Source organism: Notolabrus celidotus, chromosome 1 (genome assembly GCF_009762535.1).
Source record: "Notolabrus celidotus isolate fNotCel1 chromosome 1, fNotCel1.pri, whole genome shotgun sequence".
Classification (NCBI taxonomy): domain Eukaryota; kingdom Metazoa; phylum Chordata; class Actinopteri; order Labriformes; family Labridae; genus Notolabrus; species Notolabrus celidotus.
In genome coordinates this window covers 25,456,428-25,481,687 of record NC_048272.1, presented here as the reverse complement: position 1 = coordinate 25,481,687, position 25,260 = coordinate 25,456,428, and the positions used below count along the sequence as shown (strand labels likewise).

General features: G+C 40.8%; 1 protein-coding gene across 2 annotated transcripts in view; it reads right to left on the bottom strand.

The window, feature by feature from the left end:
- LOC117820965 (synaptoporin) overlaps positions 1-25,260 on the bottom strand; it is a 37,737-nt gene that overhangs the window by 2,372 nt on the left and 10,105 nt on the right. The window contains exons 1-4 of one of the 2 annotated variants that reach the window (XM_034695042.1): positions 7,621-7,649; positions 7,383-7,507; positions 4,612-4,810; positions 4,187-4,378 (exon numbers count right to left, since the gene is read on the bottom strand). In XM_034695042.1, the coding sequence (XP_034550933.1) occupies positions 4,187-4,378; positions 4,612-4,810; positions 7,383-7,507; positions 7,621-7,623 (519 nt within the window). In that variant the 5' untranslated portion in view covers positions 7,624-7,649. Of the gene's footprint in view, positions 1-4,186; positions 4,379-4,611; positions 4,811-7,382; positions 7,508-7,620; positions 7,650-25,260 lie in introns of those variants that run through there. The other variant, XM_034694962.1, reaches the window with a different exon arrangement.

The window sequence follows — 25,260 nt, the reverse complement described above, 5'->3', positions numbered from 1 at the left end:
TGTTTTTGTTGAACTTTTTTTTAAATGTACAGTAGTTCTCAAGCTCCCTTATGTGCGCTGGTTTGTTACAGGACTGTGTGCCTCTGACAGACACTACCATTTGGCTGAATTTGGTTTTTCGTCTCGGTACATCACAGTACCCTCTAGTTTGATCTCTAGTTTTTATCATATTGGGTCTTTTTTTTATTATAAATTTGAGCAATGATGGAGGGGCAAGCCCATTTAAACTTTAAAAACAAGACAGATGTTAGTGTAGGTTTGAAAACGTTCAATGTTTAAAATATTATACTTCTTGACTATATTGCAGTACATTTTTTTAAAGCTAGCTGCACCGTGTTAGCAAATTAGCGCTTCAGAGAGTCATTAAAACAGCTCAGGACTAGCTCACAGTTATCTGCTCTTGTGGACATATACAGATCACAATGTTTATGCCTGGCCACAAATATAAGCAAGGACTCATCCCATCCAGGCAACTACATTTTCACTCTGCCCCCTTCTGGAGGGGTCCCACAGGTCCCATACAGACACTATCACTGTGGGTAATGTCTTGTTGTCTTTCTGTGCGATAGCAGCCTTGGAAAAAAAAAGTAAGAACTTGACTGGGATCATAGGAATAGTGCAATATAAGAGTATTTATTTGAGCTGACCCTAATCCTAACCCTAACCCTAATCCTAACCCTAATCACAACCCTAACCCTAATCCTAACCCTAACCCTAATCCTAACCCTAACCCCCCTAACCCTAACCCTAACCCTAACCCTAATCCTAACCCTAATCCTAACCCTAACCCCCCTAACCCTAACCCTAACCCTAACCCTAATCCTAACCCTAACCCTAATCCTAACCCTAACCCTAATCCTAACCCCCCTAACCCTAACCCTAAACCTAATCCTAACCCTAACCCTAATCCTAACCCCCCTAACCCTAACCCTAATCCTAACCCTAACCCTAATCCTAACCCCCCTAACCCTAACCCTAACCCTAATCCTAACCCTATCCGTAACCCTAACCCTAATCCTAATCCTAACCCTAATCCTAACCCTAATCCTAATCCTATCCCTAACCCTAACCCTAATCATAACCCTAACCCTCACCCTAACCCTAATCATAACCTTAACCCTAATCACAAACCCGAGGCATCTGATTTTTCTCAATGCAAACCTGAGGACATTAATAATGTTTGCTCCAATTTGGTTCTGTTTGCATGAGTTTGGTTCTGGTTCTGTTTGCTTGAGTTTGGTTCTGCTTCTGGTTCTGTTTGCTTGAGTTCGGTTCTGGTTCTGGTTCGGTTCTGGTTCTGTTCTGTTCTGGTTCTGGTTTGGTTCTGGTACGGTTCAGGTTCGGTTCTGGTTCAGTTCTGGTTCTGTTTTGGTTCGGTTCTGGTTCGGTTTTGGTTCGGTTTTGGTTCGGTTCTGGTTCGGGTCTGGTTCTGTTCTGGTTGGGTTTGCTTGAGTTTGGTTCTGCTTTTGTTTGCCTAAGTTTAGTTCTGGTTCTGTTTGCATGAGTTTGGTTTTGGTTCTGTTTGCTTAAGTTTAGTTCTGGTTCTAACCCTAACCCTAACCCTAATCACAACCCCAACCCTAACCCCCTAACCCTGACCCTAACCCTAATTCTAACCCTAATCCTAACCCTAACCCTAACCCTAATCATAACCCTAACCCTAATCACAACCCTAACCCTAACCCCCTTAACCCTAACCCTTATCCTAACCCTAATCCTAACCCTGACCATTATCTTAATCCTAACCCTAACCTTAATCACAACCCTTACTCTAATCCTAACCCTTATCCTAACCCTTATCCTCACCCTAACGCTAATCATAACCTTAACCCTAATCCTAACCCTAACCCCAACTCTAACTCTAATCCCAACTCTAACCCTAACTCTAACTCTAATCCCAACCTTAACCGTCACTCTAATCCCAACCCTAATCCTAACCCTAATCTTAACCCTAACCCTGATCCTTACCCTGATCCTAACCCTAACCCCAAACCTCATCCTAACCCTAATCCTAACCCTAACCCTAACTCTAATCCCAACCCTAACCGTCACTCTAATCCCGACCCTAACCCTAACCCTAACCCTTAACCTAATCCTAATCCTAATCCTAACCCTAACCATAATCACAACCCTAACCCAACCCTAGGGTTATGGTAAGAATGGTTCTGTAACAGAATAAATGCACAAAATTGGTCAATTATAAGTCTTCCCATAAAAACACAGTACGTAAAAGGGTTTTCAACACAAACCATTATTTTTTGCAGAGTTAAGGTAAAATATATGGCTATAAAGATCCTAAATTAAGAGTCGTTCAGGAGTCAAAAGAGCCGGCTCTTCTTTGGGAGCCGAGTTAAAAGAGTCGGCTCTCTGAAAAGAGCCGAACTTCCCATCATTAAAGCACATGCTTACTACCATTTGCACTCTTAGTTGCCCTTGGAACTATTTGTATTGTAAAACGTATCAATGTAAATACTTCAGACCTGTACCATAGTGATAAACAGATAACACTTCAATTTGAATCAAGTAAATCCCACTTGTATACTTTAAAACAGAGGGTCATTTCATTCTTTGTGGACTCAACATGACAGCATTTATACTTTTCAAGTAATTGATCTTAAACGCTTTCAGAAAATTAACAGTAGCATGACTCACATCCCTTCGAGCCACCAAATGGTATCATAACAATGGTGTATGCTGTTTTGTAATGGCACAGCACAATTTTATAGTTTATTAGAAATGTATTCAAATTATTTCACAGACCCCCATGCTATGGTTCGTGGACCCCCAGAGGTCCCAGGACCCCACTTTGAGAACAACTGAGCTAGAGTACGGTAATTGAGCTCTCAGCCTGCAGAGAAAGTTGTGAGGCACAGACCCCCAAGCTCTCTGCCCAACTCCGCTGGTCACACTATAACTTAAATATAAGACTCTTTGAATCAAAAGAGCACTCTACAAGGTTAATGTACCATAAAACATAAACAATATACCCCCGTTTTCTGTGAATGCATGATTATGAAGTGAAGGAGAAAAGATGTGAAAAAAGTTGCGCAGTGTCGCTGTCTTTTCCAGCACAGTGTGCACTCAACTTTCAATGAATGGGATGTGTTTTGTTAATAGGGTCAGGTCGCACGCAGCCATGTTGGAATAATTTTCCAGGACTATATGTGATTTTCCAGGACATTTGACTTTTTCTCCCATTTTCCAGGTGTTTTCCAGTACTGGAAAACTGGTAAACTGTTTTCCAGGTTTTCCAGGTTTTCCAGGACGCGTGGGAACCCTGATTGTATATATCTAAATTGTATTCTAGCTTTATTTATCTATTGTTATTTTATTTTATTTTATTTTATTCAATTTTATTTTATTTTTACTTATTTTTATTTTTACTTATTGAAACTTCTTTCTTGATTGTACCTATGTCTGGGTTGCTGTAACAACTGAATCCCCCCCCCCCCTCCCCTCACTACTGTCAGTTGGATAACGTTCAACATCTGTTGCTTGAATTGATCATAGACTGATATCAAAATGTACAGTTTAACTCTAAGTGTACAAGGCAAAATTAAAATTGACTTATTTATAATGGAGCAGCTGATCATTGCACTGCGGGTGAGTTGCATTAGAGAAAAAGTGCCATGATGGCTTTCTGACTGCAAAGTAAAATGCTGAAATGTTTCTGCACACTTGCACTGACATTAGTGTTTGGGTTGTATTATTTTGGATGAGGGGGAATTCAGGAATCACAGTTTCCCGTATACATAATAAGTAAGAATATCAGAACATTCATAGAAAGAAGGAATTGAATAAGATAAAAAGACGAATAAAATAAAAATGAGAATAATGATAAAAGATTGACCTGGTCTGTGGCGGTGTATAGCCAATTGTCTATGAAAATTCTCCTGCTGTTGTTTTGACCAACATTTTCTCCAGGTAAAATGATTATTATTATGTACCTCACACATAACCCCACTTCAAAAAAACAAAACAAACATAAAACTATCCCTTCAAATGTCCTCCATGTCTTCCATTTGAACTTCTACTAACACTTATACCAATGTGAATTTTAAATGTATCAACTGCAAAATTTCAGCAGCAAGCCCACAGTTTTTTATTATTTCTAAGAGAATGTGGCATTTTTCATAAATTAATTCATGCATTGCCAGTGTTTGGGATCACATATCCTTAAACCTACCACTGAGGTGTTGAGGCCAGACCAGCGTGGTCCATGCACAGAGCCACACTTGTTTGTCTGGAGTTTGCAGGAAGAGATAAGGAGCTGCACCTCATCAGGATCGGTGGCCAGTTTCACTTCAGATAGAGCCTTGGCCCAAGCAGAGGAGCTGACCAGCCACATGAAGGAGAATACCACTGTCACTACAAAGTCCTGTCAGCATGAACAAAGACAGAAGGTTTTCAGACACAGTTTTCACTTACATGTGAAACCAGTTGTAGAATGTCATGGCTTTCTTTGTTTAACATTGTGTAGTGAAATGACTTGTGGGATGAGTCAGTGTAAGATGACATACAGGGAGGTTTAAGAGTAGGATTATAAAATGTCATACTTGTAGGTAAGATCTGACAAAAAGGTAAATGTCCTCAGTAAAAACCTGTACTCACAATTAGGGGTCCCCGGTTGTTTTCACGGTACTTGTTCTGAAAGAAGATGTAGACAATAGTAGCCATGAAGGAATACAGGAAGGCAAAGACCGCAATGGTGACGAAGAACTCTGCAGAGGAAGAATAGTCTCCCATGAGGAACACACGATCCCTCCTCATAGCCTCACACGCTGGAGCCTCAAACGACACCTGATACAACCTGATACACAAAGAGGGAGGTTTAGGGTTCAAATCCCCCTCAGTATACTAAAAATGCTTTATTTTAACAGTGTTTGTTTAATCCAAGGAGAAGAGATCATTCATAATTGATTATCATCAGAATTTCCTTGACTTTAACCTTGCCTTACTGGAAAGAAAAAAATTGTACGCACTTTGAAGAAAATGGAATTCACACCTCTTACACAAATGTCATCTTGGACAGTCTCAGTAGTTTTTAAGCACTCTATCCTTCTACATCAAATCACACTAATGATAAGACAAGACATGATATACTCTAAATTTAAGCATAATATTGGAGCAGCATTGTTGTAAGTTGTTTGCAGATTATACCAGTTAATCAATCATGATTTGTACAATTATAACCCCAATTTGAAAAAAGTTGGGCCGCTGTGTTTGATGCCAGCAGCATGTTTCCAAAAAGTTGGGGCAGGGGCATGTTTATCATTGAGTTGCATCAACTCTATTTTTCCACTCTGGAAATGTTTGGGAACCGAGGAGACCAGTTTCTGGATTTTGAAAGTGAAATGTTGTCCCATTCTTGCCTGATTAACGCTTTCAGCAGCTCAATAGTTCTGGGTCTCTGTCGTATACATTGTTCCATGGTGCATCAAATATTTTCTATGAGTGACAAGTCAGTGACTGTGGGCTGACAGGTTAAGTATACAAACTCTTTCCTACTCTTTATTAATAATACATGCAGAATTTGGTTTGACATTGTTTTACTGGAGTATGTAAGGTATTCTATGAAAAAGTTCTTGTCTTGATGGCAGCATAGTGTATGTGTATTCTATATTACAACCTCTCAAAACTCCAGTTAGTCCAACACGCCGCTGTCCAACTCCTCACACACACCAAGAAAAGGGAACACATCACACCAATTTTAGCCTCCCTCCACTGGTTGCCTGGGGGTTTTAGAATTGATTTTAAGATTTTAACACTCACTTTTAGAGCAATAAATGGACTGGCCCCTGAGTACCTAAGTGAATGTCTTAAAATGTGTGTCCCCAACTGCTGCCTGAGATCCTCCGACAGGTCCCTCTTGGAACTTCCAAGGGCGAAGTTAAAAACCAGAGGCGACCGGGCCTTTGCAGTCAGGGCCCCATCATTCTGGAATGACCTGCCGGAGGAGATTAGGCAAGCCACATCCTTGTCCTCTTTTAAATCTCTTTTAAAAACACACTTTTTTAAATGTGCTTTTACTTTCCTAACTCATCACTGACTTTTTAATTTCTGCATCGTTTGTATTATTGTTTTAACTTAACTTTTTTTTAGCTCTCCTTAGCTTTGTCATGTGCTTTGGTGTTTTCACTCGCTATGTCTTTCACTCTGTAAAGCACTTTGTAGACATGTTTTTAAAAGGTGCTATATAAATAACATGTATTATTATTATTATTATTATTATTATTATTATTATTATTATTACAAGGAAACCCTTTTGGTACCTTGGCTGAAGCATTGTTTCATCAATGATTTACATTGCATAATTCCAATGAATTCCAATGCTTTGCAAAACAACTTTTTTAAGAATATGATTTTTAAAAGTAGTAATCCTGTTGTTTGCAGTTAAGGTTGGTTCATTTTGTGAAGAATTAAGATGGCCAATGAACTGAGTTTTGTGTCCATTGCACTGCTGTATTTTTCCAAAGAATAACTGGACACAACGACACACTACCCCTCTGGTGTGCAAAGTTGGGAATAGACTACCATAATACTGAACACTGACCAAGGACCCTGAAAGCATGAATAACTACAAGTGTCTATTGTTATAATACACTGTGTTTAAATCTGTTTAAACACAGGTTCATACCTTCTGTTTTCAACTGTGACTAAAAATAAAGGTCCAAGAGAGAGGTATTTTAAGCTTCTTACCACATGTCCTAGTTGTCTTTTAAGCAAGGTTTAAGGTTTTGAATTCAGTTGCAATAAACATCCCAAATTCAGCCTCTGGGGAGGATCTGCAGCCTCCCAGTTTTTAACTTTAATATCCATGCAGAGATCTGCGTAGGTGGGGATTATATGATAATGAAGCGCTGCGCTGATTGGCTGACTGCATGTTGTCTGAGGGGGACAAGTGGAGACTGGTGCGGACGGATGCAGAGGTAGAAAAACACCAAAACAAACATGGCAAGCCCTCCAGAAGAGCCTGCACCATTACATTACACATATGATCCAGAATCTTACCCTGAACAGAAGGAGGCCACTGTTGAAGTGTTGTAGCTGTGGTTTCAACAGCATGTTTCTAAGTGGTACTTTTGCATTTTGTGTTTTAAATTAAAAAGTAACCACTGTTGTATTTGGTTCTCCAGTGCTGGGACAGAACATATAAATTTATATTGGTGTTGTAGGAGTTGGTGTAGGAGAGGTTTTGCATGTCGATGCAAATTACTACTGTTCAGATCACCTTGTAGAAGCCATGTTTTCCCATATGTGGGCTACATAAACAATGCAGGGGCTTTTTTACTTCCACCTTCTCAGGGTTGCAAGGCTGGGGACTAAAGTATATGTGTTGGGGCAAGATGTTTTTATGGCATGGGGCCTTTCAGCCTGCTCACCTGAAAGGATAAGCAAAGTCAATGGCAATGCTGAGGTTGCTGCTGGCCTTCTCCATGCAGTCCACACTGACCCGTAGCTGCCCAGAGTAGCCCCCACAGGTTGCAAATGCAAAAATGGCAAAAAGCTGCAAAGAGGAAGAAAAATAAACATTATACTGAGACTGTTAAAATGATTCCACAACTCATCTGAACTGGGGACTTGAGGCAAAGCATGGTAATATTTGCAGATTATTATTACCATGCATATCCACACAGTTGAACAGTCACTTTCAGGTTCTTTTCTTTCATATAAGAAGGCTTTTTACAAGTATTATAGTTTATTTTTAACAGTTTTAGATACTTTCTTCGATGTACGTAAAACCCTTAATATATACAAAGAACTCTGTCTTGGATTGTACGTAAAACCCTTAATATATACAAAGAACTCTGTCTTGGATTGGGGTTTCCAGTATCTTTTAAACGGAGCCACTGTTTGAAACACTGTAAAACTGTACTGAGTACATTTTTAATATCAAGCTTAAGTGGTGGAAAATGAGTATCAGCAGCACCATCTTTAGAAAAATTTGCTTACGGACATCTTAACAATTTCACTGCCATGAATCCAATTTGACACCGACTGATAGCATTTTGGCCACATCAGCACATGGGCTACAAATAGCTGCAGTGGGCTGAGCCAAATTAAGACAGAAAGAGTCTCAAAGTCTGGAAGAAGGGAACACTTTATGTGCTCGCTGCATTCACCCCTGGTAAAGACTTCAGCACCATGGCAGTTCACATTCTGCCTTGAGTTTTTCCGAAATAAATTTGACGCCATTTGAATATAAAAAGAGGCAAAAAATTAAATCAACTCTGAACACTTCTTATATGTCCACATCTCGTGACAGATGCAAAAAAAGGGGAGTCAAGGAGTGAAGTATAATACCAGATGAAGAAATCAAATGCAGATAAAATTGGTTATTACCCATTTTTCTTACTTATCAACAGGGCTGTGTTGAAAACTTGAGTCTGATTGGTCAAAACCCCATAACAACAGCAATTAATTCTGAACAGCAAAGGAAATGCCACAGACAACCAGGTTGCATGCGTTATATCGAATCAATGTATGGAAAAGAGTCTGGCACATTTGAAAGCTTTTTGATTACACATATTCCTTTTGGAAAAAATGTCAGTTTCTGATTGCAATGTTAACAACATGGAATGTTTTCTAATTTTTTTGGAAAGCAAAAAAAATTTGATTAGTGGTTAATATCTGAGGAGGAGGAATACAGGGCAGAAATTAGCAAAATGTTAAACACACAGATGACACACTAATACACACAACTGATGGAGATGTAGATTGGAGACAAACACAAAGCAACCACAAAACTCAACACAATATGGGCTCTGGCAGTGTTAGAGTTAAAAAACAAAACAAAACACCAAGACACTTCAAAAGTTACGGGGAAGGAGACACGGGAGATAGATGAGCTGCTGCTATTTTCTGCATCAGTTAGGAAGGCTGATGGTAAATGCCATGATTTTTTTTACTTTAACATTTTTTTTTAATTTAACCTTTATCTAACCAGATGAGAAACCCATTGAGATCAAGACATCTTTTACAAGGGCGACCGGGCCAAAAGGTCAGCAGCACACGTCAAAATAAATAGCACAACTCAACAGCATGGAGTTGTGCTGTATATATTATATACAGACAGAATGTAGAAACAATCAATCATTAAAAGTGCAACTAATTTGCAAATAAAGTGCAATTTGTGATCATAAAAAAGCATTTTTTTTAAAAACACAGGCACTGAACGGGGGTTTGTCTTTCATTTAAGATAAAGCCAAAGGTTTAAATGTGTATGAATGAGATTAGCTTATACTGATGCTCCATTATAGCAGCCTCCACATCAGTGTGTGAATGGGTGAATGCAACTAGTAGTGTAATAGTGCTTTGAAAAAGAAAAGCATACTATACTGCAAGTACAAGTCCATTTACAATATGGCATGTTATTCTATTGACCACTTTTTGATTTTGCCTTCATTTTGTTTTTGGCTATGCTTGAAAACTTTAAGAATGCACATTTTTCTTGGTATAAATGTCATATCAAATGTTTTTGTTATGATAATGGGTTTGTTTATACAGAACGTTTCTGTAACATTACAAGCTTGATTGTAGCTTCATTATAAATCTCTAGCTTTATAAGGAACAATCGACTGTTTTCTTTTTTCTTTGTGTTAGGGATATCTGGAGCTTGTCACTGCAGAAGTGGCTGTGAGAGGCCGACTTTGCCCCTGTTGCTTATTAGAGCCGAATGTGACTATGCATGGTTCATCAGACAACACAAGCTATAGTTCAAACCACTACACCAACAACTGCTGGTCCAGGGGCATATTCTGTGAGTTCTGAAGGACTGGAACTAAAGTGAGGACAAGCCAGATAGTTATGATTCTTAGTACCATCAAAAATTATGAACACAATCACACACACGCACAGACACATTGCCTTTAATATTATTTCTATCTTTCAGTCTAGTTTTCCAGCTTGTATTCCCTTGAGAGTTCTCACAAGCATGATCACCATAATTAGACCTGACGCCTGGTTAGCATGATGGCCCCCCCTTCCAGGCCTCTTAAACATCTGGATGTGCAGCTTGAGAGCAGCTAAGGGAAAAGACACTGCTTTTCTGCTTTAATGTCATCCAGCCTCAAGAGGGCGCTATATGCTATGCATATGAATCACAGATCGTTTAGCTGTGCTGAATGTAATAATCCTGGAGATATCTGAGTGCTTTCTCACAGTGCTTCATAATTAAGCATGCATTCAGTATGTAAGACTGAACCATGATGACGTAAAGATAACAACATACACACACAACTAGCATATCCCCAAATGGTAGCTACTTTCTCAAGAAGAGAGACATGAAGAAGCTAATAACAACCTTTAATGACACCCAATGCAGGGAACAGAAAACTAGTGACCTGGTGCCAATGAGCCAAATGTGACAAATAATATGTTTGTGTGGGACAATGCAGGACATGTTGGAGAGATGAGGAGAACTAGTTAAGATTTACATATTTCCATCTAACAACAGTTCAATAAATAATAACAAAAAACAACAATGCTGTACCACAGGCTGATTTGGTTGCACACATCAAACAGGTTGTAAATCAGACATAATATTTCTATGTTTGAATGCATTTTTTTTAACTCATTAGCAAAACAAATTGAGTTATCGAAGGAAGCTGAAGTTTCACAGTTCTTATGGGACAGCTTTCTGGGATTCAGCTACAGTATTCAACAACTTTTTACAGCGAAGAGCTTGTTGTCATCAGCTCTCAAACTGTGTGTCAACTGAACTGTGTACAACGAAACAGGCAAAAACTCTGATTAAAGCTGCTGCTTTTCATGACATTTTTTTTGTAATCTCTGAATTCAGAAAAAGACTGGAGCTAGTCTGCTTACCTGTACGATTGCTGCACCCTGTGGTACATGATTGTTATTTCAGCTGTTGTGACCTTATCTGTTTGGTAATCATCTAATGGTTTCAAGAGGAACGTGTCCATAGATGGACATTCCTCTTTATGAGCCTAGCATTTCATGTGTGTGTCACTTGCAGTGTGTCACTTCAAGTCACGTTCTCCTCCATGTCTGATCAAAAAAAAAAAAAAAACTCTGGCAAATATCACAAAAAACTGTCTGGGAATCATCCTTCACTGACTTCGTCCAAGAGTAAACAAATTCCCTGACTTTTTATTTCAACAGCCCCATTTGACGTAGGTTTCATCATATTCTGCCAAAAAGTGCATCCTAAAAGGTCATGCCTTTGTTTTGTGCCATCTTACATAGGCAGTGGTGATAGCCATGTCTTGCTTTATTCACAGACACTGGAAAAAAAGCCAGGTTTAGGGAAAGTGACAGTGTTACAATTTAGAAAACAAGAGCCAATCAAATGCAGGGGAATGCCTCAGTTTGTGAAATGCCGTGAAGCCACAAACACAAAGCTGGAAATGTGGCCTCCCTACCCAAAACAAAACAGACACGTCCTCAGACACGTAAATGGAATTCAACTACACAAAACAACATCCTCAGAGGACCGGCATCAACAACAACAACAACAACAAAAGTTATATTGGCATGTTCAAAACAAAACAATATACTTAAAAAAACAAGTTCAGCACAAAGTATGATGGGAAACAAGGCAGGATGGTGCATGTACAGTTATTTTTCAGTGAAACATTCTCTATTTCAACAAATGTGTCTGTACTGCTATGCAGACAACACCCAGCTGTATATCAAATAGGTGCTGAACACTGTTTGATTCAAAATGTTGTCAACACGTGTCATTAGTTTAGAAAATGCATGATGACCTGTATCACAAAGTGTTTGTTTCAGTACTTTTTATAAGCAGGCTTTCTTGCCAATCGCCCAGCGGTGTGTGATACTGGATTCTGGTAAGTGAAAAACCCATGACAACAGATTTTGTTCTTTAGGGGCAAGAAAAGGACAACCAGATCAAAAAACATCTTATGACATCAATCCGTGGGAAGGAGTCTGGCAATTTTCCCTTATGCTTATTGACACTGAGGCAAAGCAAAGGGAAAATCAAAGTACAACTTCTTCGACTTAGGTCATTCGTTTTGGCTTGATTTCACATTCAAAGTCTGGCTCTGTCTTTTGGTATCTCCCTTCAACTGCTGTTGACTGTACATAATAGGATGATATCACTTTTAGAAAATAGCTACATCCCTATAATAACTTCATTATTCTATTTTATTTAATATTTGTTTGGCTTGTGTGATCTTTATGCACTTTCTAGTGAAAACAACAAACATTACAGGGTAATCAAATGATTTGATCAGTGTAACTACCACAATGACATAGAATAACTGCTCTGACTTACAAAGCACAAAAGTTTTTTATTCCAAACTAATGAAAGTTTTAGAACTGCCGTACAGACATGACACGCTATACTTAATCTGGTATCAGGATAAGAGAAGTCTCGGGAGAAAAAATATATGCATCTATTTCTGGCGGCAGGGTTTAAAGAAGAGGAACCACAGCTTCATCAAGTTGTCCTCTGTAGCATATTAATGGTGGCAAATGGGAACTTTGGATGCACTCATTTGATTCCCTTGGTTTGGCTATGTGGGAGAAGCTGACATTTCTGTCTGCACATTTACCTGATTGTATAATTTTCTACTGACCTCAGTTAACAAATCAGGCTCAGTTTACGTTGCTCATCTCAGCAGAAGAGCTAGAGCTAGGCGTTGCAACACTACAGGCAGCATCTACTGCTTAACAGCTAATTTTAGTTCCAAGAATTTTGTCCAGCTTGTCGAATCAGGAGAATTGGTCCTTGTAATCACCGGAACCTCCACACTGTTATGGCAAAGCAGAGAAAGCCCCTCTTTTCATGCGCTGACTGAGCGAGAGGTTGCTGAGGTTCTCACATTTTTTTGATACTTTCAATATCAATATTTTTGTGTTTGATAGAAAAGTAATAATAAAAATGATAATAATACATTTTATTTAAAGGCGCCTTTCTCGGCACTCAAGGACACCGCACAGGTATATATATATACAAACACGAATTTACATTAAAGGAAACAAAATCAAAGTCAAAATGAAAACAATATAAACTAACAAAGTGGTAAGAAAAAATAGAAACAATAACAAAATGACAGTGCAATTGGAGTCAGACGGAGTAGGCAGTTTTGAACAGATATGTTTTGAGTTGTGATTTGAAATGGGGGAAAGAATCTGTGTTTCTGAGTTGAGGTGGCGATGAGTTCCAGAGACGGGGAGCAGAGTGGCTGAATGCTCGGCTCCCCATAGTGGTGAGACAGGCGGAGGGGACAGACAGGTGTATGGAGGAAGAGGATCTGAGGGAGCGGGAGGGAGTGGGAACATGGAGGAGGTCAGACAGATATGGGGGGGCGAGGTTGTGGATGGTCTTGAATGTTAACAGGAGGACTTTGAACTGAATACGGAACTGAACAGGGAGCCAGTGGAGCTGTTGGAGGACAGGAGTGATGTGGTGGATGGAGGGGGTTCTGTACTGAAACCAAAGTAAAAGAAGCTATGAATAAAAATGAATAGCCCTTCATCAGGAACACACCTCTTATATTTTGTATCTCTAGATTCATATTTTTAGAAAATCAAATTTACTATGCTTTTCTTTAATTCTAACAGGTGTGTGTTCAATTTATTTTTCTTTACCATAACTCTTGGTGCGGTGGTGAAAAAAAAATGTTGGTGCTCAGGAGTTAATATTTTGGTGTTGCTGAATCAAAACAGGTATTGATATTGTTTGATTTGTTGTCTAGTTTCATATCAAAGTTAGAATTCTGATATCATGGCAACCCTACTTATATGTTTGTAAACTTCTATAATTTGAAGTTGTGAGTTGAGATCAACATTTAAACATCTGCTCAAATGTGAATGAGGAATTTGACCTCCTTGCTGCTCCAAGTCAACCCAAAGTACATTGTGTTCGTAGGTTCACTTGCTAATGTTAGTTGGCATCTTGGAGCCGCCTCCCACAATGCAGTAAGTACTTATGGCATTTGTTTACCTACTCAGTGGGGAAAGGAGGTTGGTGACATCATGATGTAAAAACAGCCCTATGATAGGGTGTGCTTTGGCCTGCTTTACAATATTACCATGTGAACACAAATAAAACCCCCACAGAAAAATGCAACAGCATATCGTTTTATTATCTGATTATCAACCGTTAGGCTAAGTCCATGCCCCAAAAAAGCCAATCTTTACAGCAAACATAAACATGTTTACAGCCTGGTACAAAAAAATGAGTGTAGTCTGGATAGCTCATTTCTCGATCGGCACACTCTGTACGAGCGGCAAATTTTTTCATAACATAGCAATTTTGAAGATATTAAGATTACAAGTTTTCCATTATGAGATGCACAGCTGACTTGATTGACAGTTGTTAAGTTCAGCCTTTCCAATAAGGCTACCGCTGATGATTGGATTCAAAACAGTGCTTCAGAAACAGATGGGTGATGTCACGGATACTACATCCATTATTTATACAGTCTATGGGCTGAATGATGTTACTGAGTTAAGGATCAGACATTTCAGACCACAGTTTGCAACAAAGTACCAATACAGCAATCTTGACTCTTTATGCTCACAGTTAAGACTGAGATTACTTTGGCACAGTAAAACATGATGATGACCCTGAATCAAAATGCAATTTCCCTAAATTAATCAGTATATTTTTACATTATAACACAGGTACAGCTGATAAAGAAGCAGCAACATGATAACGATTTGACAGACCCTTATGCACACAACAACAAAGATTTCAACAGGTATAAAAAGAGACTGGTGGCCACAGTGCTTGTCTTTATAGGTGGATTCTATTATACAGAGGTGCATAACTACACAATGCCAGGTGATGCTTTGTGAGGCTAATCTGGGTCACTCAGGGCTCAGCTAGATTTAGCTGGGTAATGTCAGCCCACATTAAAGCCAATGCTGAACCATAAAAGTAGGACTCATATTTCCAATCATTTCCTGCAGCTTTGGGCCTCAGGTAGAGACTGAATGCTGCCTACCTGGCTATTGAGATGCACAACTGGAACCTCTGCAGGGATCAAGTGCTTTTTCTGTTATTCATTCTATTTTGGTTGGTTTTGTGGCAGGATAGGGTGCAAGCAAACACCAAACAAAAACAGAAATATGTGCTCACACATCTGCAAACACACTAAACATATGCATCTAAATCATGTGCAGGAGAAAAAATGATAAAAACTGAGCGTGCAGACTGTGGCATGTGCTTATCTCAACAAACAAATGGTTGAAAAGTGACCAGAAGAGAGGAGAATAAATACCCACTCATAATTATCACTAACACCCGCAGATAAACATCTCCCCCTCGCTCTCTCATTCTCTGTATGTCTGTATACTCTCTCTTTCCCTCTACAGCAGCTGCCTCGTCTCCCTGTGATTTTCGGCTCGGGTTTAGCCCCTCTCATTTCTGGCAGGGGCCTTTGAACAGGAGAGCGTGGCATTGTGGAAGGAGGGTGGGTGCTTAAGCCCCGCGCCCCCGTGTGTTTATCTGCCTCTCCCAGCTGGGCTCCTCAGGGAACAAGAGATACAGAGGGATGGACAGGAAGAGAGAGAGAGAGAGAGAGAGAGAGAGAGAGAGAGAGAGAGAGAGAGAGAGAGAGAGAGAGAGAGAGAGAGAGAGAGGGGGGAAAGCAATAGAAACAGATACAGGGAGAGGAAGAAAGAGAAGCCAGGGTAGAGGAATGAAATCCATCTGCAGTGCAAACAAAGCTCTGAAACATTTCCCACTTTACTCTCATCTTCTCTGACCCACATGGCTTCAAAGCTACTGTAATGACCAATTTTCAAATCAATTCAAGGTAAATTTGCACTTCAGTTAAAGATCTTTAAATATAGTGTGTGATATTATCTACAGATCTGAGTGAGTGGATGGATAAGAGTGTCTACAGAGACTTAAATGTAGCTAAAGCAGGTCTGGATGCTCAAATGAAGACATGATGAATGAACAGTGAAAACGCGGAGGCTGGTTGGGGATTATGAAACTGATCCAAAGGCTTCAGGCTTAACCAGCAGCAATCAAACCTACCATCCAATACACACAGCCTCCACAGTAAAAACAAGTAAACAAAAAAGTGACAGAAAAATATAAACCAAGCAGAGGAAGGAAAAGGAAGAAAGAATATTTAAGGAATGATAGCTTGCTAAATAAGTCAGATAAGAGGCAAGACAAGAGGAGCAGAGGAGCTGCTCAAACAAGAGAACATGATAAGAGCGGCAAAGGAAGCGATGGCACTAAGGAGACAAGGTCGTGTAAGGAGACAAGGATCGTGTTAAGTGGTAGTTGAGCTAAAAGGGTGCATTCACTCGTGCTGCACTTGACATTTTTAAACCTCTTCGCAGACGCCACTCACATGCACCCACACCGTCCACCTGCTCCATTCAAGTCGATAGGAATCGTTGTGTCAAGTGGCTGCCTCAGGAGGAGGAAAACGCCTCAGATCCTCACCCTGCCTGACTGAGAGGAAGAAAAAAAACTAGGACACTCTTAATAAAGACAGAGAAAGATGAAACAGTGTGAGGAGGAGATTGAGACAGGGAGGCATATCTCTTACAAATTGCTTCTTGCTACTACAATTTAAATCAAACCACTCTAAAGATTACACAAAACTGCATGGAGAGTATGCTTTAAAAAGAGAGCAAAGCACTTCACAAAAGTCAATGAACTTTTTAAGTTGCCTCTTGATATTTTAATTGGAGCATTTAAAAAAATAATGAAATAAAACACTGCGGCACAAACTTCAGTTAGGCAATGAAAATGACATTGCTTTGGGTTATTGGAGAAGCACCCCAAAGTTTTGACTCTGCTGAAGCCATAGCCACATTGCCACCACAGTGAAGCAGTGTAAAATCTTATGAGACATCCTGCCATTTTCCCATTAAAGACTTTTAATTTAAAACCTTCTTACTTAGCTAGGACAACATACAGAGGGGAAAGAAGCGCAATACTTTTTCAACAAACACCAATTTTGCATGACTAAACTGGATGCAAACATAAGTTGATAGATCATTCCTTTATTTGCGGCTCTATCTCTGGTGTTATTAAAGCTGGGGTTGGTAGTCTGGGAAAACTAGCATGAATTTGAATGTAGCAAGTGTTGTAATACATTAATTTAACCAATAGGTGGCACTGTTTTTCCCTTTATCCTCTTCTTGCCTGCTGTGACGTTGTTGTTCCCTGTGCACGCTGAATAAAGCTCACGTTAAACTTGCAACAGGTTATGGGCCCAGATTGACGCTGAAGAGGCTGTCTTTACACGGAGTTTTTTGTGTGGAGTAAACAGTGTTGTGGGTTTTCACAATGGATGAGAAGCTGTTTATAGACAAGCTGAGCGGACCAGAGAACTGGGCAACATGGAAGTTCCAGATGGAGCATTTGCTAAAGGCTAAAGGACTATGGGGTATGCTAACGGAGACGGACACGCTAGCCGCAGGTGCTAACGCGCAAGCACAGGCTGAGTTCACCAAACGGAGAGAGAGGGCATTCTCTGTGTTAGTACTGAATGTAAGTACACCCCAGTTGTACCTGATAACAAGCTGCCAGACTCCCAATGAAGCGTGGACTACACTGAAAGGTCATTTTGAGAGAGATACTCTGGCAAATAAACTGTTCCTGAAGAAAAAATATTTCCGATGTGAAATGAAGGAAGGAGATCGTTTAACTGAACATTTGAAACAAATGAAGGAGCTAACTGATCAGCTATCAGCAATAGGAGCTGTTATTGAAGAAGAAGACCAAATTGTAACACTTTTGGGTAGTTTGCCACCAAGTTATGCTACCATTGTCACTGCACTGGAAACAAAGATTGACAATCTGACACTGCAGTTTGTTCAGCAAGCATTAATAAATGAAGAGCAAAAACGGGTTAATGCTAATGGAAGCTACAGTGTTGCTATGTCAGGGGGTGCATCAGCCATGTCGTCACAATTTCCAGGGAATCTGCAGGACAACTCCAGGTCAGTGGGAGCAGAAAGACCAAAGACGTGGCGGTGTTACAAATGTGGGAAAGAAGGTCATATTAAACGTGACTGTCCGAGTCTGAAACAAAAGGCTAACAAGAAAACCCACAAGGCTAAAAGCATGTTGTGTGATGATGCAGGAGATGAAAGTGCTTTTGTCACCAAAGAGGCAAACCCGACTGACATATCACAACAGGATGAATGGTTGATTGATTCGGGAGCATCAAAGCACATGACATGTGATAAAGACATTCTTCAAGAATACCAGCAATTCACAAAAGCACAGTCTGTGAAACTCGGTGATGGCAGGGTGGTTGACGCCCTTGGAATAGGGAATGTCAACATGAAAATGACTTTCAAAATAAGTGATGTAAAAAATGTCACAATGTATGACGTGCTGTATGTTCCAAAACTGTCCGGGAATCTTTTCTCAGTGGGAGCAGCTACCAAGAAAGGAAATACAGTTCAGTTCAGGAAGTCTCACTGCTACATACGTGGAAAAAATGGAACTCTTCAAGGAATGGGAACACGAAGAGATGATGGACTATATCAGCTGGAAGTTGAAAGAAGTTTTCCTGTCTGTCATAGTGCATCAGTAGCAGCCAACTTATGGCACCAGCGCCTGGGTCACACTACCAAGCTGAAGGAACTAAAAGATCTGGTGAACGGAGTGGACCTCTCTGCAGAAACAGAAGTTCCTTTCTGTGAAGGATGTGTGGAAGGCAAGCTGTCTAAAAAGCCATACAAGACGATTGGAGGAATCCGTTCCAAACACAGGATGCAACTGATTCATAGTGACGTCTGTGGTCCCATGCAGACTGAATCTATAAGTGGAGCAAAATATTTTGTGACTTTCATTGATGATTACTCCAGATGCTGCAAGGTATACTTCTTGAAACATAAGAATGAGGTGCTGAACAAATTCAAGGAATTTGAAAGAACATTCTCAAATGAGTGTGGACAGAATGTCAGGAGGCTGAGAACAGACAATGGTGGTGAGTACACGTCAAAGGAGTTTCAAGAATATTTGACGGCTCAAGGCATCCACCATGAAATGACTGTACCTCACTCACCACAGCAAAACGGTGTTGCTGAAAGAAAAAATAGGACATTAGTTGAAGCAGCGAGAAGCATGCTGTCACATGCTAAGTTGCCAAAGATGTACTGGGCAGAGGCTGTAGCCACTGCAGCTTACATACAGAACAGGCTGCCCACATCTGTCCTGAAGCAAGAGACACCCTACGAGAGATGGTGTGGGAAAAAAACCTGACATGAGTCACATGAGAGTGTTTGGATGTGCAGCTTATGCACATATCCCAAATGAAGAGAGACGGAAACTGGACAAAAAGGCTGTGAAGCTTCGTTTCGTGGGATACGCAAACAATGCTAAGGGCTATCGCCTTTATGATGAAGAGAAAAGGAGGATTCTAATCCGTCGTGATGTCGTTTTCAACGAAACGAACTTTGACTGGAATCAAGAAGCAGAAGTCCCCTGCTCAGAGAACCAGATAACAGTGGAAACAGATGAGAGTGAAACACAAGGTGAGATCACTGCTGATGGCACTGTCAGAACAAGCAGCAGAACCAGAAAGTCTCCAAGGAGATATGGATATGAAGAGTTTGCTGATACAGCTGTTGTTGATCATCATGCCAATATGTGTCGTGTGACAGAGCCACTCACAATGAAAGAAGCAATGATGAGTCCAGATGCAAAGGAATGGCAGGAGGCGGCTGATTTGGAATACGAGTCGCTGCTGGAAAATGAGACGTGGGACTTAGTGGATTTACCAAAAGAAAGAAAGGCAATAGGATCAAGATGGGTGTTCAAAGTCAAGCATCATAGTGATGGACGAGTGGAGAGATACAAGTGCAGACTAGTTGCCAAGGGCTACTCACAGCGGTATGGTGCTGACTATGATGAGACATTTTCACCAGTGGTACGATTCAGCTCTGTTCGTACATTACTGTCCTTTGCTGTTCAAAATAATCTACATGTGCATCAGATGGATGTCGTAACTGCATTCCTCAATGGACACCTGGAAGAAGAAATCTACATGGAGCAACCAGAGGGATACATCAAACCAGGGCAGGAACACCTGGTGTGCAAACTGAAAAGATCTATCTATGGACTGAAGCAGTCTCCTCGTTGCTGGAGCAAGGCCTTCACAGAGTTCATGATGGAACTTGGATTCAAACAGAGCACATCAGACCCCTGTGTGTTTGTGAGATCAAGACAAGAGATTGAGATACTAGCAGTCTATGTGGATGATCTCATTCTGATAACAGAATCAACTGAGAGCATGAACGAGCTGAAAGCAGCTCTCAAAGAGCGCTACAAGATGAAAGACATGGGTGAGCTGTCCTACATCCTGGGCATCTCTGTGGTTCAAGACAAAGAGAAGAACTGTGTCTTTCTTCATCAGAAGCATTACATTGAAGCCATACTTCAGAAATATGGAATGGATAATGCAAATCCTGTAGCAACTCCTGCTGATGCCAATGTCAAACTGAAGAAAAGTGATGGTGTTAGCAAGCCAGTACACCAACAAAACTATCAGTCAATGGTTGGAAGTCTTTTGTATGCTGCAATGGCCACACGACCCGACATAGCTCAAGCTGTGAGTGCTGTGTCAAAGTTCAATGCAAGTCCAGATGCTGCACATCTGACTGCTGTGAAGAGGATATTCAGATACTTGAAAGGGACGGTGAACCTTGCTCTCAAGTATGAGCGGTCAGATTCTGGAGCTTTGAAGGGATTCTCAGATGCTGACTGGGCTGGTGATCAGGATGACCGCCGCTCGACAACAGGCAACATGTTTCTACTGAATGGAGGAGCGGTGAGCTGGCTCAGCAAGAAACAAGCAACAGTTGCACTTTCAACAGCAGAGGCTGAGTATGTCGCACTCAGTAAAGCTGCTCAAGAAGGAATCTGGCTGAGGCGCTTACTGTGTGATCTTGGAATGGAGGCCACGCCCACACTGATCCTGGAAGACAACCAAGGAGCCATCGCAATCGCGAAGAATCCCGTGGATCACTCCAGAACTAAACACATAGATATTCGCTACCACTATATCCGTGAATGTGTGCAGAATGGACAAATTGAGCTGCAGTATTGTCCAACAAATGACATGAAAGCGGACATCTTTACCAAGCCTTTGACTAAACAGAGGTTTGAAAAACTAAGGGGAGCGATCGGACTTTTCTCTATGTGAGAGTGGTTGTTTGTGCTTGACAGGTGCACGCCGAACGCTGCCTGGTCAAAGCAAATCTGAAAACATGTGAAAAAGAGTTCCAGTAAAATCAGTGTAACCAAAAAGTGAAAAAAAAAAAGGTGATTGTTAATGTAAACGTGTTTAATGACAAACGAGAACAGTTTAAGTGAAAATTGCAAAGTTTATTTTGTTGTTTGAAGGAGAGCATGGCTCTGTATTATTATTTAAATGGGTCTAAATACCATTGTAAAATTAAGTGGGAGTGTTGTAATACATTAATTTAACCAATAGGTGGCACTGTTTTTCCCTTTATCCTCTTCTTGCCTGCTGTGACGTTGTTGTTCCCTGTGCACGCTGAATAAAGCTCACGTTAAACTTGCAACAGCAAGTCCTCAGGACTCCGTCTAATCCCTCCCCCCCTCCCCTCGGAGCTCCTCTGAACGACGCCCCCCCCCTGCTCACATGCACGAGCGCCACTGATTTGCGACCATATGATGGTGACTGATTCAAAACCGGTCCTCACCAAAACATTATCATAGGGAAAGTTAAAAACACAAACAAACATGGCTATTGTTAGTACTCACAACTGTCATGCTAGCATTATCCAGTTGTACTGGTGACACGATATCAGGAGAAAAGTTATAACACATATAATACTGTAATCATGTTTGTTAAACGTGTTCAGTCTAGATGTTCTTAATTCCTACAGTGTTGACAGTCAGTGAAGGGATCAGGAGAGGTGTAGAGTGTGTGAGCGGGAGAGAGGAGAGACGAGAGGAGAAGTTCTTCATTCATTCAAACATTGATTGTTGCTTTGTTGGTCGGCGTGCTCACGGCCGACAGTGACCGGTTATTAAAGCTCAACATGTTCACGAATCGGCTCGTCATCCCTACAGCGTCGGACGGACGCTACAATACATGCACATTTCCTGTAGGACTTACTAAATGTCATTCATTATTTTGCTTGTCAGAGCCTCCGTGGTGAGAGCTTTTTAGATTCTGATCCGGACTACAGTCCTGAGCAAAGCACCTCATCGGGTCAGAGGGGACAGGCCCGAGGTCGAGCGAGAGAGGCAGTAAATAGAGGCAGGGGAAGCAGAGGCAAGGGACGGGGAGTGCACGCCGGGGAAATGCACGCGCAGGAGGCGGGCAGAACGGCAGGATGGGATTTGATTGGTTTAAAATTTGGGGACCCAAAAACTGTTATTGGTTGGGGTTTTCCCAGGTTTACTCCGGCTGTAGATAGCAGCTTTTTTTCACTCCTTTTTAAGAACACATTATGTATTGATTGCCATCGGGACATAAAGATCATTTTAACCAGTATAACAAAAAGTGTATCTAAATCTGACTACCTACCCCAGCTTTAAGTATTAAGTGACCCATTAATGCTTCACATGTGGCTAACTGCACCTGCATTTACCATTAATACTGGAACTTCCATATTTGATTATTGATTTTAGGATTTTTTCATGTTATTGTGGGGTCCATATTTGAAGATTTCACCTCAAGGCCTTGCTGAGTTTGTATATTCACAAGAATGTGAAGACCTTACAAAAAAATAAAAAAGGAAACCACATTGCTTCCAGGCACGGCTACTGCTGCTTTGGTGGCATAACAATGTTCACACTGGCTGCTAAGCTGGTGTTGGGCATATCCAGACTTTTTTTAAATGGGATGGTCCACTTAAGGAACTGACTTTGGATGACCACACACTAGGTGACTTTTAGATCCGAACTGATTTTAAAACCGTGGGAGACCACACATGAGGACAGTTCCAACCGATTTTGTTAACATCACAATTCTTTGAACACACACACAATAAACAATTCCATAAAACCGGTGGACCACGCACTTAATGTTTGTGGTAATGTTCAAAACAAAACAGTAGATTTAACAGTGGTGATTTCCCAGAAATGTGATCTCACAGGAACACACATAACCAAATGTGACTTCAGAAGACAAACAAACATGGAGGACAATGGACGAGGTCAGCTGACTGTGTTCTGCGTTGCTGTATAGTTTCCCTGCCAGTGAAACTATGAATACATATGAGCCGACAGTTTTCCAGACTCAATGTCCTTTACAACCTCTACAAACAATCTGTATACAACCTTTTACATTTTATACATGTTTGTAAAAACAACTTGACTGAAAATCAAATTTAGAACTGAACAACAAAGTCCCACTCCACTGCCTATGTTGTGATAAGAGGGGAGATGGAGATTCATAGTTTCTATAAATAAGGTGTACAACCATAGACTCTATAAATAATGGACATAGTATCCGTGACGTCACCCTTCTGTTTCTGAGTGCTGTTTTGAAGCCAATCGCCAGCGGGAGCCATATTGGTAATGCTGAACTCAACCAAACTTAGTGTGAGGTAAAGAGGCGGAGTTTGAGCCTCCTAGCCAATAGCTACAGTGTTCCCGTCTGTCAGTCAAGTCAAGTCAGTCATGTTCTTAAATGGGAAAAACTCATAATCTTAATATCTAACTGTCGCGTTACAAAACAATTCACCCCCCCTACAGTGTGTGCCGATAGAAAAATGTGCTATGTAGACTAAAGCTGTTTTTTGAACTAGGCTGTAAACATGTTTATTTCTGCTGTAAAGATCGTCTTTTTTTAATTAGTGTGTATGTGGTTTCCCGTGTTTCTGCAGCCAGCCTCAAGCGGATGCTTGATGAATTGCAGTTTATAACACTTCTGCATGGGCTTCATATTTTGAGACTGGAAGTTGCCGCTTGGGTACAACACCACAGTTCCTCGTACAGAGTGGCTGCATTATTGGTGATAAAGCCAGCCTCCTCCATGTTAATAGATAAGACATGTATCAAACTTTAAATTTAAAACAAATCCATCCCTTCATTATGTATACAGCTTTTCCCATTCAGGTTTATGGGGGACTGGAGCGTATCCCAGCTGTCAATTGAGAGAGAGATGGGGTAAACTGTGCACAGGGCCAACGTACACACAACCAACCAATCAGGACTGCAGGAGGAAGCAACCGAGAAGACCAATGCATGCACAGGGATAACATGCTAACTCAACACCATAAGGCTCCTGCACAGCCAGGGGTTCATACCAGGGACCTTCTTGCTGTGAGGCAACTTAACTTAATTAAAATACAAGTCATATAAACTTTTCTTAAACATGTTTTCTTTCACCTTAGTTGGGGCAATGGTGGCCTAGCAGTCTAAGCGCCCCATGTATAGAGGCTACAGTTCTCGTCGCAGAGGTCGCCTGTTCGTCTCCTGGCCGGTTGACCATTTACGGCATGTCTTTCCCCACTCTCTACTCCCCACGTTTCCTGTCTGTATTCAGCTGTCCTCTCAAATAAAGGCAGAGAACCCCCCAAAAACAAAAAAATCTTTCACCTTAGTTAGTTCTTATCGTGCTGATTCATGTCTGATCATATTTATAAGAAGTTACTGTATCTGATGAAATAAAAACTGGAATGATACTTTGGTACATTTAATTGCTGTAGAACATTATTTATGGAGTACACATACAAGTGTACCCTGTGTAATATTAATCTTATATCTCCTGCCTTCTTATCTGCCCAGGCACTGACCCCTATTGTATCTACATGTTTGCGTTTGTCATGTGAATTCAAGCTTGTGTATTCATACAGCATTTCCATTCATTCATATGCCCCAGTTTGTGTGTGCATGGCTGCTTGTGTGCCTCTGAGCGTGTAACTTCTGTGTGTGTGCGTGCGTGCGTGCGTGCGTGAGGGCGGGCGGGAGGGCGGGCGTGCGTGCGTGTTTATTTGACTGTTTAAGGAACTAGATGTGAGAATGTAATGTGCATGTATGTAATCGCAGAGTAAAAATATCTCACCCGCTCCACTCAGGCAGAAGCATTAGCCACAGTGGGCACACATACAGAAGTTTGAACAAAGAGTGTTCAGGCAGTCGTTTTCTTCCAGCTTCATGGTGTTCTTATGTGTGAAACATAGTACGAGTAGTAGTATCCGTAAGAATACTTTCACATGTTCAGGACAGGAGGAAGAAAAGGATAAGACTTGACCCTTTGTCCACTGTCTTGGATTTAACAAGAACTTTCACATATCATTATTGTAAAAGGTTGTGATCAGACTGGTTTTGGCTGGTATATTATTGAGATACTGCTT